Source organism: Hydra viridissima, unplaced genomic scaffold (assembly GCF_058129835.1).
Source record: "Hydra viridissima isolate aposymbiotic clone 2 unplaced genomic scaffold, HvirCarnegie_v1 scaffold_4, whole genome shotgun sequence".
NCBI lineage: Eukaryota > Metazoa > Cnidaria > Hydrozoa > Anthoathecata > Hydridae > Hydra > Hydra viridissima.
In genome coordinates, this window is record NW_028324303.1 from 10,519,359 (window position 1) to 10,536,067 (window position 16,709).

The following is a 16,709-nucleotide window of genomic DNA, read 5'->3' on the forward strand; positions in this document are numbered from 1 at the left end:
ACCATTGTAAATGACAAATAATGCTTTTAAAACTTTGTGGTTATGAAAATAACCTTTTTTTTTTCAATTCATAAATGTGAAAAAGCAGAACTTGATGTTGGTTTTTAATTTTAAGTAACTTTGAACTATTTTTTTTTCTCTTTGGTAAAGGATTATTTTCAATATCCATGATATTATTGCTAGTAGATTGAATGTTACCAGTAATTGGGCAAACTGAAAACTGTGACTTGATTGTATTGTCATTGTAGCCAAAATCTTTGATAGATGGATTATCTTTTCTGCGACCAATTGCACGTTGTCTTCCAAAATAGTTTTCAAGGTCATCTTGGCAGAATCTTTCAGAAATTACAAATCGAACACCATTTTCAAGTAAAAATTTAACAACTTCTTTGAATGAATGCACTGTAATCTGCAAACCTTCATAAGTTTGAGAAGAAATAAACATTTTTGATTTTGAGTTCTCATCAAAACTTCCTTCTTGCTGATCTATAGATTCTTTCCACAATTTAAAGTATAAGAGGAAGTTATCTAACCAAGCAAATCTTGAATCATCTACTGATTCATAAGGTTTTAAAAATGCTTTTCTTTTTGTTATATGCTCAACACTGTTCTTTACATTCAAACAATCAAAAAACATATCCATCATTAAACAAAATTCTGCAGTTCCAGCAGCTTCTGGTGGTCCAAACTGCTTTAAAACATTTCCTACCGTTTCGCTCAATACTTGGGAGGCAAGACGTACCCTCATCACAGAATATGGTGTTAAGTTTACATGATCGCTTGTTAGTTTAGGAACAAGTTTTAAACCTCTTTCTAAATCAGAATTGTAAAATGTTGAAATATGATTCCAAAGAAGAAAAAATCCACTATTCCACATGTAGCGTGATTTACATCCAGAGCCAGAATTACTTAGGCAGTTTCGAGAAGTTTTGATTAGATGAGGAACATCTGCAAAAAAAAAGATGAATCTATTATCATTACTAAATAAGTTTTTAGTGCGATATATAATGTTTTTCCCTGAGCCACCATCTAATTTCTTATGCATTTTAAAAAACTTCCTATTTGGAGATGCACCATCTGCAGTTGCAGATGGTGCATCTCCAAATAGGAAGTATTATATAACTTTCAAATTTATACTCTCCAGATAACGCACTGCTTTCCAAAATATTGGCATAAGTTGTGTTGATGTTACTCCAGTTGTAGCAAATGTTGCTAGACTATAGGAAAGTGGGTTTACTATACTTTTAACATGAAAAACTAAAACATAAGAGGCTAGCTCTCTCACATTTTTAAGTGTTGCATAGTTAGTTTGAATATCTCCTAAATCTACAAATCCAATTAACTCACCAGAGTATTTATCCCAAACCAAATCTTCTTGAACTTTCATTTCATCAAACAGAATTGTAACAAATCGTTCAGAACTAGAGAAGTTAGAAGTTTTATTTGCAAGATCAATAATGACTTGAGGATTAAAACCTCTTGAAGGATGTATATAATTTTTGTAGTCTCTCAAGGTGCGTAAACTTGGAAGAACTAAAAATCCTGAACCAGTCTTACTATCAAAACGCAAATCAGAATATGCTGACGAAGATTTAGCTGCTAAATTGAGACAAAATTTTATTATCATTGGATGATACTTAACACTACAGGGACTAGAAGCTTTAATATAATTTTGCTGCTCATTCCAAAATAGTTTCATGAAGTCTGGAATATTTTTTTGATTAAAACCAGAGTACAATGTTTTAAGGTCTTGATCAAGCTCTAAATTAACTTTTTCACTTCCCATTTTCAAAACTGTTTTCATATGTTCAATCTGATTTTCCAACTGTTTGCATTTTAAACGATGTTGTTGCAAACTTAATTTAATTCGTTCGGTGGAGGTAAATTTAAGAGGAGCATTCAGCTTTGCAGGTTGGTTTAAAGTTTTATTTTTACTATTTACTTCATAATTAGTTTTAAGTTGCAATGAATGGCATGAATAACAACAATTCTGGGATTTTATTAAAATATTATAATTAAGTGAACGATAAAACTCATCTTGATTTAATCTAGGTTTAAGAGGAAGTTGCTTAAAAAGCAAGTAGCTAAATTTTTTAGTTATAACATGTTTTTCAAATTTAAAGTTTTGGTTGATTAAGTCTAAACTTTTTACTTCAACACCAGGACAAAGTACAAGAGTTTCAATATGACTTATAAATTTTGATAAAGAAACATTTAAAAAAGATCCTTTATATTGAAGGTACAAAAGATGATCTACTGGTAACATCCAACCAAAAATTCTTATACAATAGTCTAGCAACTCGTTGACATAAATTTCATACTTTGGTAAAATATGTTCTGGAGAATTACAAGTAATTACTGCAAATTTATCATCCAAAGAAATTTTCCAACAATCACCAAGAGAGAGCTTTAAAATACGTTTTGTAAAATCATCAAAAGATTTGTAACATGACGGTGTAGTTCGAGAAATTTACTCTTGCGTCACTAAAAACTCCTCACGTTTTGTAATGGATATTGAACTTCGCTGTGGTTGATTACTTTTCTTGGGGAGATTTAGAGTTGGCAATGCTCCATCCTTTAAAATTTTTCGAGATGAGTAAACCCAAAATTGATCTTCAGTAAAGTGAAACTCACAAATATAAAGGTTGAAGGAATCAATTCGTTTTTTCAAAGAGTCATCGATGAGTCTGTCTCTAGTAATTACGTTAATCACTGTTGTAAAAAATGACCAAAAACTACTTTGAGCTGACCCGAGAAAACCGCTTTGACAGGGTGAAACTACAATGTTTCCTGACTCCAAAAATGTAAAATTTGAAATCTAACTAATTCGTCCAAGAAAATAATTTTGATTTTTAGTTTTTAGTACTTTGCACAATAGGGCAAAATGACAGCTTTTCAAATTTTGCATTTTTACAGCATTCAAAAACTCTCCAAAATTAGCATTTATTACTCTAAAACATAACAGTCTATATAGCAAGTATAATTTGTATTTATTTTAACTCAGAAGATAAAAATTCCGGGAATAGGCAGTGAACATGTTTGTTTTAAGTTTTGCATCAAAATTGTAAACAAGCTAAAAATTCCGGGAATTGGCAGTGAACATGTTTATTTAAAGTGTTTCACTTATCAGTTGTGTGAGAAAAATTTCAAAATGCCAAATTTTTCAAAAAATCATGAAGATTGTCGGAAATCTGTCTGTGTCTTGTGTCTGAAGAAGTGCTCTCGAGAGTTGACACAGTTCCTTGTTGAAAAGATCCTCAAGCATTACCATACAAGTCTTGATTTGACTGATACCAGAGTGCCAAGAGGCATTTGTGACTCATGTCGAACAATTCTTCGGAGAAAAGATGAAGGAAAAGATGTTAACCTGCCACCTTTGTTTCCTTTCTCATCTATAAAAGTTAGACCACCAACAAGAGATCAAGGTTGCAACTGTCTTATTTGTCAAGTTGGACATTTGAAGTTGAATGAGAAGAGCCCAGTGGACTATTCTAAACCTGTGGAAGATTGTACCCCTCAAAGATGTGGTGATTGTTTGAGTCTAGTTGGAAGAGGTCTGCCACATCAGTGCACTCCATTCACTTTTAGAGAGAATCTCAAGCAGCTAGCTACAGCTGATCCACTCGCTGCAGAGCAAATAGCTACTCAAGTCATCTCTATTAAACCTTCCACACCTGGTGGTACTGCCAAAATATCGCATCCTAAAGGCGGCCCACCACTTAGAGTTAAAACAGGTGATACTTTTATATATACATATAAAGATGGCAGGTTCAGAAGGAATACCTTTAATTTTAAAACTTAAAATTACAAAAAGTGTTAATATAATTTCATTTTTAGGAAGCTCAAGTGCAAGAGCTCTTTTTCCTGAACCCAGCATCAAAACTGAAGATCTTGTACAAGTTCAGCTAAACACAGGACTGTCCAACCTTGGCATGAAGAAATTGGCATCAACCATCAACAGAGTCAGTGACACCAAGATTGTGGAGACTAGTTTTCTAGCTAAGTTTGAAGCCATTGGCAAACAGTTGTCTGAGTTTTTTACTCAAACCAGCATCCAAGTTTTATCAGAGAGTAACTCCACTGACTTTGTGGTTGTGCATTGCAAGGATCTTGCCGAGCTTTTGAATGAAGTCCTGCTTTCTCGAAGAGTTTTCCAGAATCATATTGTCAAGTTGGGAATTGATGGAGGTGGAGGATTTCTGAAAGTTTCTCTTGGCATCATGGAGTTGGATTCTCACTGTGATTCAAGGTCACCACCACGGAAAAAACTTTTAACTCAGAGGACTGCCAAAGACAGTAGTGTAAAGCGTCAAATGCTTGTGGCTTTATCAGAAGGACTACCAGAAAACTTTGAAAATGTGAGGCAGATCTTGTCTTTAATCAAGTTAGACAAAGTCAACTTTGTTGTCTCATGCGACATGAAACTTGCCAACATCCTTTGTGGCCTTCAGAGCCATGCAAGTACTCACCCTTGCTCTTGGTGCAACACAGAATCAAAGCATCTTTCTCAATCAGGATCTTTGAGGACACTAGGCTCACTTGTTGCCTGTTATCAAGAGTTTGCTAAGTCTGGTGGTGATATCAAAAAGGCAAGATCTTTTGGCAATGTAGTGCATGAGCCTTTGCTATCTGGTTCTGAAAACAAACTCATCTTGGAGCTCATACCACCAATGGAACTCCATCTTCTCCTTGGTGTGGTCAATCACATGTACAAAGCCATGACAGAAGTTTGTTCCAATGTTGTCAAGTGGCCCTCAGCTCTCCACATTCAACAAGAACCATACCATGGTGGGCAGTTTGCAGGGAATGCCTGTCACAAGCTTCTCAGCAATCTTGACCTCCTTCAAAGAATTGCAGAGACTGAGTGTGCTTTTCAAGTCTTTGGAATCATTGATGCCCTTCGAAAGTTTAAGTCTGTGGTGACAGCATGTTTTGGTATGGTTCTGGAGGATGACTTTTCTGAAAAAAATTGATTGCTTCAGAGACTCATATTTGGCAATCATGAACATCAGTGTGACTCCAAAAGTTCATGCTGTTTTCTTCCATGTGAAGCAATTCATTGAGATCAAAAGGGCTCCCTTGGGGATCTTTAGTGAGCAGGCAACAGAATCAATGCATCATAATTTCAGCTCACATTGGCAGAGATACAAAGGAGACCGCAATCATCCTGAGTATGCAAAGAGGCTTCTTTCATGTGTTGTGGACTACAACAGCAAGCATTTGTGAAGAATCAAATATTGAGAAGAATTTATTTTATGTACCATTTGCTCTTTATGTGTTTAGAATCAAGAGGTTGTTTTTGTGTTTTGGCTTAGAATAACTAAAAGAATTATTTAAGAAAGTGTTTATTATTTCCATCTTGTTAATGAAAAACTATATCAGTTGTGTCAGAATAAACTATTATTCAAGTGAATTTTAGACAGTTATGTTTTGGAGTAATAAATGCTTATTTTGAAGAGTTTTTGAATGCTGTAAAAATGCAAAATTTGAAAAGCTGTCATTTCGCCCTATTGTGCAAAGTACTAAAAACTAAAAATCGAAATTATTTTCTCGGACGAAATAGTTAGATTTCAAATTTTACATTTTTGGAGTCAGGAAACATTGTAGTTTCACCCTGTCAAAGCAGTTTTCTCGGGTCAGCTCAAAGTAGTTTTTGGTCATTTTTTACAACAGTGGATAAAGAGACGAGAAACTTTAAAGACGAGAAATTTTAAAAGGGAGAAAAAAACGGAGGTAATGGGCACCTACAGCCTGTTTTTTGTTCTTACGGCCGCTAGCTATAAAAAAGTCTACTATTTTAATTATTTGTTAAAATAAAACAGTCAGGAAAACGACTGACTTAGGAGAATTTGCATTTTTCAAGCTTTTCGATAAAATTTCATCAAATAGTAAAAAAAATAGTAAAATCTGTCAAATAAATCGAGCTCAAGTTTTTTGTTCGAATATTTCGATCGAGTTTCATAAGTTTGTAAATGTTAACAAAGTTATCAATTTTAAAAAAGTTATTTTTAGTTCACACAATTATTTGAAAGCAATTTGATTCTCTAAACTTTTATCAAAACAGAAAGTGTCAATACTTCATCAAATCATTCTTTTCATATTCCAAGGCTCATTTTAAATCTGGAATCAGAGTATTCAATGGCACACATGCTAAATCCAGTCACAAAGGGTCTTCTCATAAAGATCTTGGAAAAAATACTTAAGATGTAACTTTAGCAGCTTACAAACTTATTGCAGAATCAGAACTCGTGTTCCTTCAACATCATCTCTGGTATGAGAAAAAAATCCAGTTTTTGAAATTAGACTCCTACACCCGAACCAACTCAAACAAGATTTAAGCGGGAAACATTAAGCAAGATTTAAGCAATAAACTGAATTCAAAATTGAATGAAAAAAAAAATATTAGCACTTCTTTGGCTTCAAGAGGTACAAAGATCTTGGAATGATGGGGACTTATAGCCAAGACATACTATTTTCTCGCAAAACTTGCACGGAAAGTTTTTTGGATTCCAGCCTCATCATTAGCACCTTATTTTCACACAAACGAGCAAACCTTCATTTAAATAATATTAAAAAACATTTTTTACGTCCGAGAGAATATCAACTTTGCTAATCTTTAACTTCGTCAGTATTGGATTGAGTTATATCTCGAATAAAAACGAAACTTGAAAAACTCTTATCGACGCTTATCGACGATCCAGTATCAAACTCTGTTTAATACTACGTATGTTTAGTTAAATAAACATTTTATTATGCAGTCTAAAAACAAACACATTTTAAATGGAAATTATAATTTACAAACAACTGGACGTTTGCAACTGGTACAATTTCGGACCTTTCATGAGAAGATAGTTCTGGGCATTCAAGCTGGCTATGAAGTCTTCAAAATCGTCCGTTTGTAGCCTCAGTTGCTATAAAGATAAAACAAATCAATAGAAAATTTGCTAAAAATTTTTAAAATAACTTCAATAAGATAAAATGTCACCTTTGCAATTCTAAACATTTGATCAACATTAAACAGAGAAGTCTTGTCTCTTTCAGATATATGGTTTAGTTCAGATATAAACTTTTTCGCCTAATAAGATAATAATTGAAACGGAAATGAGTAAAAAGTGATTTTGATAACTTCCTGAAAAACCTGGAATCTTAAAGTACCTGATAACGCTTACTCATTCCAGAACCATTTTGAGATCTGCTATAATCTAAGCAACCATGCTCGTCGCTTAACGTATCAATCAAACTTTAAAGAAAAAATTAAAACACCCTGAAAACATGAAAACAAATTTCAAATTCAAAAGACAAATTTTTTGTACTTATTGAACTATCCAGTAAAAATCAGCTCAAAGCAAGAAACGAGTTTTGCAATTGACTAAACAAGATAAGGTACCTGCTTTTCATGATTTCAATAACATCCCGAGCATCTTGCGCAGTGGCACTTTCACGCAACTCTAGTCGTGCTCTTGCCTATTCAAACACAAGGAATTAAATTTTATTACTTTATAATCAAATTTTAACGTTGTATTTTTTTGTTGTAAAATTTACCTCTGTCAATCGTATAAGTGCTTCCAGCTGACGAGTGGTGATCGGCGTGCTGTCTGATCCTTGCTGCTGATCACGAAGGTTTAAGTAAAACTCCTGTGTAAATTTCAACAAAATCAAAAATAATAACGAGGGGGGGGGGGGGTAAATCATTCTGCTCTCACAAAGTAATCATTCTGTTTTGTAAAACAATCATTCTGCTATATAATCAGGATAAAAAAGTGAAACAATTAAGTTACCTGCAACACGTTCGCTGCATCCTGAGATAACTCAGGATGGACATACTTGCGCGCGTACTGAATATATTTTCGCAACAGTTGCGGAGGAAGAGCGTCGAAGGATTCACTTTTATCAATTTTAAGTCGCTCTATTAATGGCTTGTCTTCGTTGTATAAGTCATGCAACTGATCGCCGTCCCTGTTGCGTTCTACAGTCACTGATTGAATGCTAAACAAGTGTAAACATTTTTTTATTATGAGAACGCGGTTTTAATAATTAAAAACAAAATCTTTTTTCGAAAAAAAAAAAAAAAATAAAAGGGTACCAATTACATACTTATGCAGGTCAGAGTGCAATGAAACAACATGTTCTGACAATATCCCATCTAGCTCTTCGTCTGGTTTGTCGAGTAAAACAAAAACTAGATCAAACCTTGAAAGGAGCGCACTGCCCATTTTCAAGTTTTCAGATACTGTTTTTCCTCTATTATAATGCCCACCAACTGGATTTGCTGCAGCAAGAATTGAAGTTCTCGCAGGTAGACTGAGAATCATTATTTGAAAATTAGTGTATTAAATAGGATTATGAGAATTATTGTATTAAATAAGTAAAAAAATTGTCAACAAACGTAAGATTACTTTTACAGCAACTATTACTAAATACAAAAAAGAGAAAAATTATAGTAAGATAACAGCAAGAAAAAGAAAAAGAAACGTACCTACACAATATACCAGCCTTTGCAATACTAATGCTTTGTTGCTCCATTGCTTCCAGTAATGCTTGATGTTGAGTACCCATCTTATCAAATTCATCAATACAACAGCAACCTTTAAGAACAAATCCATGCATATTTCACATCAGCTCATTGTCATTCAAATTTCATACTAAAATTTAACTTTAAACTTTTTTTTTTTAACAAATCAATGCAAAAAAAAAAAAAGATAACATAAAATGAAGAAATATTGTGAAAGCTGTTAAAAATAGTTTCAGCCAAGCTTGAAAACTAATATTTATGAGGTTCTCAAATACCTAGAAAATGGTAGAACTGGTTTGTGGAGGCAACATGGTTGAAAGAGATCAAGACTCTTAAGGACATTGGTGCATTATTCGAATTTTTTAAATAAAAAGTCACTCATAAGATAAAAGACCAACCTTTTATTAAAAAAAAAAACTTCTTTAAAATTGGTCAGAAATTTTATCACTTTTGAATCTTTAAGATAATTATACTAATAACTTTGAGAAAAATCTTGTAAAAAATCAATTTTTTAGAGTTCTTATTTGGTGATTTTTAGACAGGGAATTTTTAGCGTACATTTTGCCAGTGTAGTTACTATTTTCAAAAGAATATATTGCTAAAAGCGGAAATACGCAAAAAAAATATTTTAATTTTTCAATTATAGATGGTTTGAAATATATGTTGTGAATGTTTAGAAAGATGATAATAGATGAGCAAAAAAAATGTTTGAGTTTTAGTGTAAAATTTGATTTTTTACGTGTTTTTTTTTAAAAAAAAAAAACCATTACAAGTATAATTGCCGGTGGCAGCTACCCTTGAAAATTTGAATAAATATTCAGTTTCATCTTTGTGTTTAATTACACATAATGAAAGTAGTTTCATATAAAAACATTTTTACATTTTTATTATGTTAGTTGGGAATTAATTTTTGAATAACAGATAAAAAATGGTAACCTATGGTTCTTATAAGAAGTACACTAAGTGATACTTATGTTTCTTGAACTTTGACTTTCTAACAAGTTTAAAAATATAACCAAAAAAATTTTTATTAGAAGAAAATAAGAAAACACTGTACATTCATTTAGCAATAATTCCATGGATTGAGAAAAGTCTGTCATAACATTGTAGTTGATTGTAGTTATGCTGATTTACCATTCAAAGGACATACTTTAAAAAATTCTGTTATAATATTTGTATTTTACACATTTCAATCTTTCATTATGTGTCTTTTTTGGTACCAAAAAGGTTAATAATAATTTTGAACCTAAATTTGTTTTTTGCAGCTCAACTGACCACTGTGCAGCAGTGCTAAGAGGATTATGGCCCAATATAAGGATTGCAAAAGGTTTTCTAAGCAGTACTAGAAATAACTGAACTGGCATCTTAGTTTTATGATCTTTTTAGCAACTACCCTTTAAATTGTTAGAAACACAAACATAAAAGAACCTGTGGTCTGTGCTGATGGAAAGATTGTCATAAAGGATAAAATAACCCTCTTAAAATACAACTCAAGTATGTTTATGAACAGCTAAAAAACTCATTAATAAGTTATCTTAAGACAACAAAAATCGTAGTCAAATGTTTATATCTACATGTCTTGTTAAAAAAATACTATTATTTTCTAATAAATTTTATCACTTTCATGTTATTTTGCTTTGAGGAAATTTTATCAAACCCAGGTCCAAAATCACCAATAAAAAATAAACTTATAACTTTTTTGGCACTTCCCAGTTCACCACAAGCAAAAAATGGACAGAGTGTTTTATTGGTTAGATCACTAAGATAAATTCACACTCCTGACAGAAGCAGCAAGGGAAATTTACTGAATTCCAATGACTTATGCTACATTAGAAAGACTGTTTAGTGCTTCTGGTAACAATAACTGACAAAAGATACAACTTGGACCATGAAAATGCCAAAATGTTGTCTTTTATACAATACTATGACATTTTGGCACCACTTATTACTAAGTGGTCATCAATAGATAATGAAGAAAAATGTCAAAAATAGCAGTAAGTAATGACTTCCAGACTGAAACTTAAAATCAGAATCAGAACAGTCTAAAGATCTAAATTAAAATCTAAATTTTTTGCACTTTGAAAATAGAAATTTTGGACTTCTATTCTTAGAAGTCAGTTCTGTATAGAACACAAATGTTCAACAGTTATAGGAAAAATTGTGCTATGTTCAGTTTGAAACCCAGGTCTCTAGAAAAAGTTCAGGAATGGTCCCTGTGTTAGCTCAGAAAGACAAGAAAACAATTCTATTTTTGAAAAAAAAAAATTCTTACATTGGAACAACTGATATATGCCTTCCCATTTCCTTAGATATTATCCCCTCAAATTTTGCCATTGGGTCCATGATGGACTTTATGAAATTACCTAAGATTTGTTCAAATATGAACAAATCTTAGGTAATTTCATGAAATCCATCATGGACTAGTGCATCAAACTTGTAAAGCAGAGATTGGTTATTTTAACTTGTCATTAAGAGCTACCAGAGGAGGTTATATATCTTTATTAAGGAGGATGTCACTAAATGCATTTTATACTTTATGAAGAAAAAAATTTTCTTTCTTTTATAAAATCTAAAATATGGAAATATTTACCCCATTATCAAACAGGGTAAATATTAGTATGAAATGCCCTAAAATACAATTAATGAATTTTTTTACTGACAATATTAAGAAGTAGTTTAACTAAAGGTAAGTTTTTTTTTGGATTTGAACTGGACAATAAGTTTTTTGTTCTATTTTAACTATTTGTAAGAAAAAAAAATGTCTTGAACTACATATATACCTCTATCAGCTAAGACAAGAGCACCAGCTTCCAATGAATAATTTCCAGTTCCACTCTCCTTTGATAGTGTCACTGTAAGTCCTGTAGTAGTTGTTGTACTCCCACATACATATACACTGCGTGGTGCAACATTAGCAATTGCTTGCAATATTTGACTCTTTCCCAGACCAGGGTCTCCAACAATTAGCACATGAATATCACTGCGTACAGGTATTAAATTCTGGAATATAATATTGCTTTATTATTTTAAAAAATTATATCACTTTCAAAAAAACTTCTGTAAATTATTTATTTTAAAGCAAACATGAGTTCCGCAAATGTAAACAAATTGGTAAGCAAATGATGATAAGAGAGATATGAAAAGTGAAATAAATTGATGATGATGATGATGATGATGATGATGATGATGATGATGATGATGATGATGATGATGATGATGATGATGATGATGATGATGATGATGATGATGATGATAAGAAGACCTTTTTTAAATATGTTTTTAAAACATAAATAAAGGTACCTTACTATCTACATATCTTTGTGAACCTCCAAACAATGCTAGGGCAAGACCTGCTTTTATAAGCTGCAAAAGTAAAAGATTAGTCAATCAAAATATTTTATTACATATTTTTATAAAATACTTTCCTAATAAACCAATAAATAGACTTTTAAAAGTAACACAAAATAAAACAAAAAATTGTATTTTTTGTTTTATTTCATGTTACTTTGTAAAAATTGTAAATTTACCAAAAGACCATATATAGTAGGGCATAATGAACCAACAATCAAACGGAATAATTTCTTTTCTTCTTGGATTTCTCTAATAGCATACAATTCCTGTTAAATAAACAAACCAAAAGATTAAATTAAACAAACCAACAGATGCATTTAGAATAATATTGACTGAAAATAGTTTTAAAATTGTCATTAAAAAAAAAGGTTAAAGAAAACTAGAAAGTCCATTTGAAACTATTTACCTTCAATGTAAATTCAGATGAGCCATCTTCGACTACATTATCTCGAGATTGGTTATCCTTATTGTTAGTAATAGAAACAGCATGGATGTATAAAAGGTAAATTGAAGTATCATTATTTTTGCCAAAATCTAAAAATAAAACGTTTCTAATATTGAGATAACAACTAAAAGGATTATTAGAAAAAAATTAATAAAACACTTTTGCAACATAATTTTCCTTGAATTAAAAACAAGTTAGAAAAGATATTTACACACATGGTGATGCTATTCTATCATTAATTAACAATAACAACAACAACAACAACAAAAATAATTATTTATTAAAGTATATTTATTAAAGTATATTCATTGTTCGATTGCAAAACAGGTATATTTAAATAGAAACTGAAATGAGTATAATTTGAGTTTCTATTTAAATATACAAACTCAATAATTTCAACAGAAGTTGTAATGAAGAAATTATTGAGTTGATGCAGAAAAAAAACTTTGGCATCAACTAATTTAGAAATTTCAGCTTCAAATTTTTCCCATTGTCAATAGGTGTTATAGTATTTAGACTGTCATTAAAGGCAATTTATGTCAAATACTGACTGTCAAAGATCAGCCTTACAAAGAGATTTTAAATCCTTTGGGGTTTTCATCAAAAGTTTGTTAAAAAATTTAATTTTTTTAGAAATTAAACTGCAAAAAATCTGAAACTGTTTTCCAAAATCATCTGTATTTTGAAAAAAAAAAAAAAAAAATTAAGCAATATGAATAAATTATTCTGCATTTGTCTGACAAGTAGTTTTTCAAAACGTTTTTAGTATACAAAATAAAAGTTCTCCTGTAGCCTACATCATGCTTTAGTACTTTAGTGGAAGATTAAAATGACCTTTGGAAGATTATTTTTAAAGATTAAAAAGCCCTTTGGAAGTTTGAGAGTTTGGAACTACTTTTAATATTTTGCTATTAACAAAATAAAAAAAAAAGTAAAACATATACAAAATTGTTTGATAAGACAAAGATAATATAAAAAGAAAAGTACAAATGAATTTAAAAAATACAATGAATTTTTTACTGTTTTCCTCAGAAGTTACTTTTACAATACCAGTACATGTAACAATATCTCCAGGAACACAACTGTCAACTAATAAAATAATCTTTTTGTTTAAGAAAATATTTTATAGAAAATATAATAAACTAAGCAATGAATAAAGCAAAAAGATTGCATTATAAAGCAAAACATTCAAACTGTTACCTAATCCAGATGTAAGTTCACATTCAACAGTCCTTGGAATACGACCAGCTTCTCTCAACTCATCTGATATAATTTCTTGAATTCTTGATACAATAGTCATACCAATAGTTCATAGTAATTATCATTAAGATTGATCAATTATTTGAATTTATTGTAGAATTTATTGTAGAATTTATTTAATAATGTAGAATGTAGATTTAAATTCCATTGCTAGGACATTAGTATTAAAACCCCAGAAAACTATGGATTTTAGATTATGTTTAACAATTTGGTGAAACAGTATTAACTATTACAAGCAAAAAGACAAGGAGAGTTTTAACGTTATATTTGAAGAATCTAATTTTAAGTTAACTGATCTTCTAAGAAAGTGTGAACACAATTTTATAAGCAACCAAGTATCATTGGCTCATGTTAATAATGTTGTTATCCATCTCAAAATTTTACTCTTACTTAATATTCTGCCAATCCATTGTTTCTGTCAGAGAGGAGCTTCGCAGAGGGGAAAACAACTTCCCTCTACATTCATCATTTGAACACTAAAAATATTTCTGATGCAATACCAATTAAAATTAAAAAATAAAAACCACTACTTAACCATTTTTAAGATAAAACTTCAAAAAATAATCAAAAATATGATTATTTAAAGTTTAATAAATTTTTTGAAAAATTTAAAAAAAAAAATTTTAATATTCAGCAAAAGCAAACCTTTGTTGGAACAGCATATTTGCCTTCAGACAGGCAAAGAACCTATAGAACAGTTTTTAATATTATAGGCAAATGACAAAACAACATAATTAAATAAAGTTGAAAAATAGTTGATAGGAGCTAATTTGTCATTTTTCTACCTGATTTTCACTGCAGCTATTGCATGAAAATGCCATTTTGGTTACAATTGGTTTTGAATTGCTTACCCGCACAACTGTACCACGAACAGATACCAATTTACCTAAAAAAACGAACACACTTCTTTGTGATATACATCATTACTACAGAACGAGAAGGCAAAGTTAGAAAATATAATTCCTAAAAAGAAATTGTAAACTTGATTATAATAACAAATAGTTAAAGAGTTGGGATCTACTGGAAAAACTAAAATCTTACCAAATGAATTTGCTTTGAGATACTTAAAAGCAGTAAGAGGTTCAAAATTTATCAAACGCACATCAATGAAAGGAACTTCTAATATAACATGTGTGCCTTTTGGGACATCTTTAAATTGCTCATCTAGAAGCACCTAAAAATACATTTTATTTAGAAATAACTATAGCTTAAAAGTATTAAAACATTTGATTTGAAAAATATACATTTAACAGCATTAAGTTAACAAAAATTCAAATTATTAGATATTCATAATAAAATATTTTATGGAAAACTAAACTTAACAAGTATAAAAAGATTATTAAATGTTATTAAAAGATTGTTCATAAGCAGCTAAATTTTATAAAATAGTATTATACATAAAGATACCAGCCCAAATGAATAAAAATACCTTTTGATACCTGATGCAAAGCAACTGCAATGCCTGCTAAAAGTCTTTGTGGATCCTCATGTATATCATTTCTCAATGAAGGAAACTTTTCAGAAAGCACTAACAAAAATTCAAATATGATTGCTAAAGCATTATACATCCTATATTTTAGTTCAATTTTATTAACTCACCTGGATTGTTTAACATGATTTGAAAATCTAAGTGAACTTCTTGCTTTTCCTCAATTTCATCCTGAAGCAAATTAAATAAAAATAAAAAAACTCAGTTTTTTAGAATTTTATGATCTTGTTTCTGTGACCTTAAATATGAGTATAACTTTTACCAACTTTTACAGTACACAAGAAAATACAAGATAAGGATTGTTTTTACCTTATCAATTTGATTCATACTTGCTTCAAAGTAATTGTGCAAAACAGAAACTTTATCAGCTAGTTCTGATCCAGGAATATATGCTAGAAAAATTTTTGTTTAAAAAGAAAAAAAAAAGCTAAAAATTTCATTAGAAAAAAAAGAGATTGAGAAAACCAAAACAACTTAAAAGTTGTAACACTAGAATTCTCAAGCAGCTAGTGTAATAATCTGTGAATGTCATATGAAGCATTTTAAATAACTAAAGTGTTAAGCATTAAAAAGAACATAGAATGCAACTAAAAATAAAAATTCACATTAAACCTGCAAAGCACTTTTTTTTTTGCAACTCACCCTCATCTTTAAAATATAATCCCCATTTGGTATATGGACATGCAGCATTTTGATTAATTTTTTTTTTTGATGGTTGTTTTTGAGATGAACTCTGTAAAGGATCTAAAATTGATTATGATAAATTATGCTAAATGACTGTTTTTTTATTATTACTATTATTATTATTATTATACTCACTATTATCATTTATTATTATTACTATTATTATTATTATTATTATTATTATTATTATTATTATTATTATTATTATTATTTTTATTATTAATATTATTATTATTATTATTGTTATTATTATTATTATTATTATTATTATTATTATTATTATTATTATTATTATTATTATTATTATTATTATTATTATTATTATTATTATTATTATCATTATTATTATTATTATTATTATTATTATAAAAATACTCATTAAAATGTAATTAATAAGGACACCTTTGATATTTTTAGAAAGATAACTTTTTTTCCCTCTCCATCCATATCCCTTTCCTCTAAAATTTTTAAATCCACCACGGTTATATGGGGTACTCATTTCGCTAAAATTATTTGCCTGAAAGTTTTTTTCTTCTAAAAGATAGAACAATAAATAAATCTATCAATGTAATTCTATGGGTGATCTTGTTTAAGTTAACAGCAATAGATATGGTACACTTCGTTATATATATAGATAGATTTGACAAATTCATGCATTTTTTTTACTTATCCATGAAAATAAATTCTACTAAAATCTTATATTAAAATTTTTTACTTATCCATGAAAATAAATTCTACTAAAATCTTATATTAAAATTTTTTACTTATCCATGAAAATAAATTCTACTAAAATCTTATATTATATAAAACTAAATATTTAATAGCTGGGATTTTTTTTTTTTTTTTTTTTAATATTTAAAAAAATCGATATGAACACTAAATGGGAAGATAAATGGGAAGATAAATGGGAAGATAAATGGGAAGATAAATGGGAAGATAAATGGGAAGATAAATGGGAAGATAAATGG

At 29.9% G+C, this 16,709-nt stretch overlaps 3 protein-coding genes across 9 annotated transcripts; 1 reads left to right on the plus strand and 2 right to left on the minus strand.

The window, feature by feature from the left end:
* Positions 1–33: 33 nt before the first annotated feature.
* On the minus strand, positions 34–2,483 carry LOC149889852 (uncharacterized). Of its 2 annotated transcripts, none has more exons than XM_090085462.1 (2): positions 1,348–2,483; positions 34–948 (listed from the first exon to the last, which is right to left on the minus strand). In XM_090085462.1, the coding sequence occupies exons 1-2, from the start codon at positions 2,264–2,266 to the stop codon at positions 41–43; spliced, it is 1,827 nt and encodes a 608-aa protein (XP_089941588.1). In that variant the 5' UTR covers positions 2,267–2,483; the 3' UTR covers positions 34–40. The 2 variants fall into 2 exon arrangements, with proteins under 2 accessions (XP_089941588.1, XP_089941589.1); XM_090085463.1 differs by having other exon boundaries at positions 55–1,058; positions 1,124–2,429.
* Positions 2,484–3,014: 531 nt separating this feature from the next.
* LOC149889853 (uncharacterized) lies at positions 3,015–5,602 on the plus strand. The gene is made up of 2 exons (XM_090086079.1): positions 3,015–3,734; positions 3,838–5,602. Exons 1-2 carry the CDS (start codon positions 3,152–3,154, stop codon positions 4,971–4,973), a joined length of 1,719 nt encoding a protein of 572 aa, XP_089942205.1. The 5' UTR covers positions 3,015–3,151; the 3' UTR covers positions 4,974–5,602.
* Positions 5,603–6,729: 1,127 nt separating this feature from the next.
* Positions 6,730–16,360, minus strand: LOC145182576 (DNA helicase MCM8-like). 6 transcript variants are annotated; one of them, XR_016452234.1, is made up of 24 exons: positions 16,144–16,360; positions 15,700–15,801; positions 15,367–15,449; positions 15,168–15,228; positions 15,008–15,096; positions 14,610–14,742; positions 14,354–14,454; positions 14,214–14,255; positions 13,959–14,044; positions 13,509–13,591; positions 13,329–13,397; positions 12,270–12,397; positions 12,040–12,129; positions 11,818–11,875; positions 11,293–11,512; positions 8,477–8,585; positions 8,095–8,301; positions 7,779–7,986; positions 7,543–7,635; positions 7,388–7,464; positions 7,156–7,240; positions 6,986–7,075; positions 6,836–6,911; positions 6,730–6,759 (listed from the first exon to the last, which is right to left on the minus strand). XR_016452234.1 is itself a non-coding variant. In XM_090086481.1 (24 exons), exons 7-24 carry the CDS (start codon positions 14,387–14,389, stop codon positions 6,731–6,733), a joined length of 1,791 nt encoding a protein of 596 aa, XP_089942607.1. In that variant the 5' UTR covers positions 14,390–14,454; positions 14,610–14,742; positions 14,998–15,096; positions 15,168–15,228; positions 15,367–15,449; positions 15,700–15,801; positions 16,144–16,277; the 3' UTR covers position 6,730. The 6 variants fall into 6 exon arrangements, 5 of the variants coding, with proteins under 5 accessions (XP_089942607.1, XP_089942605.1, XP_089942604.1 ...); XM_090086481.1 differs by having other exon boundaries at positions 11,813–11,875; positions 14,998–15,096; positions 16,144–16,277; XM_090086479.1 differs by having other exon boundaries at positions 6,730–6,911; positions 11,813–11,875.
* Between the last annotated feature and the right edge of the window lie 349 nt (positions 16,361–16,709).

Bases quoted from the DNA above. Each gene is read 5' to 3' on its own strand.
- LOC149889852 (XM_090085462.1), bottom strand. From the start codon at position 2,266: ATGTTACCAGTAGATCATCTTTTGTACCTTCAATATAAAGGATCTTTT. The intron at 949-1,347 runs GTGAGTTAATTG...TTTTTTTTGCAG, and splicing joins GGTTTGGGATAAATACTCTG to ATGTTCCTCATCTAATCAAA.
- LOC149889853 (XM_090086079.1), top strand. From the start codon at position 3,152: ATGCCAAATTTTTCAAAAAATCATGAAGATTGTCGGAAATCTGTCTGT. The intron at 3,735-3,837 runs GTGATACTTTTA...TTTCATTTTTAG, and splicing joins ACCACTTAGAGTTAAAACAG to GAAGCTCAAGTGCAAGAGCT.
- LOC145182576 (XM_090086478.1), bottom strand. From the start codon at position 16,240: ATGAGTACCCCATATAACCGTGGTGGATTTAAAAATTTTAGAGGAAAG. The intron at 8,302-8,476 runs GTACGTTTCTTT...AATGATTCTCAG, and splicing joins AAGGCTGGTATATTGTGTAG to TCTACCTGCGAGAACTTCAA. The intron at 7,987-8,094 runs GTATGTAATTGG...ACACTTGTTTAG, and splicing joins TTGCACTCTGACCTGCATAA to CATTCAATCAGTGACTGTAG.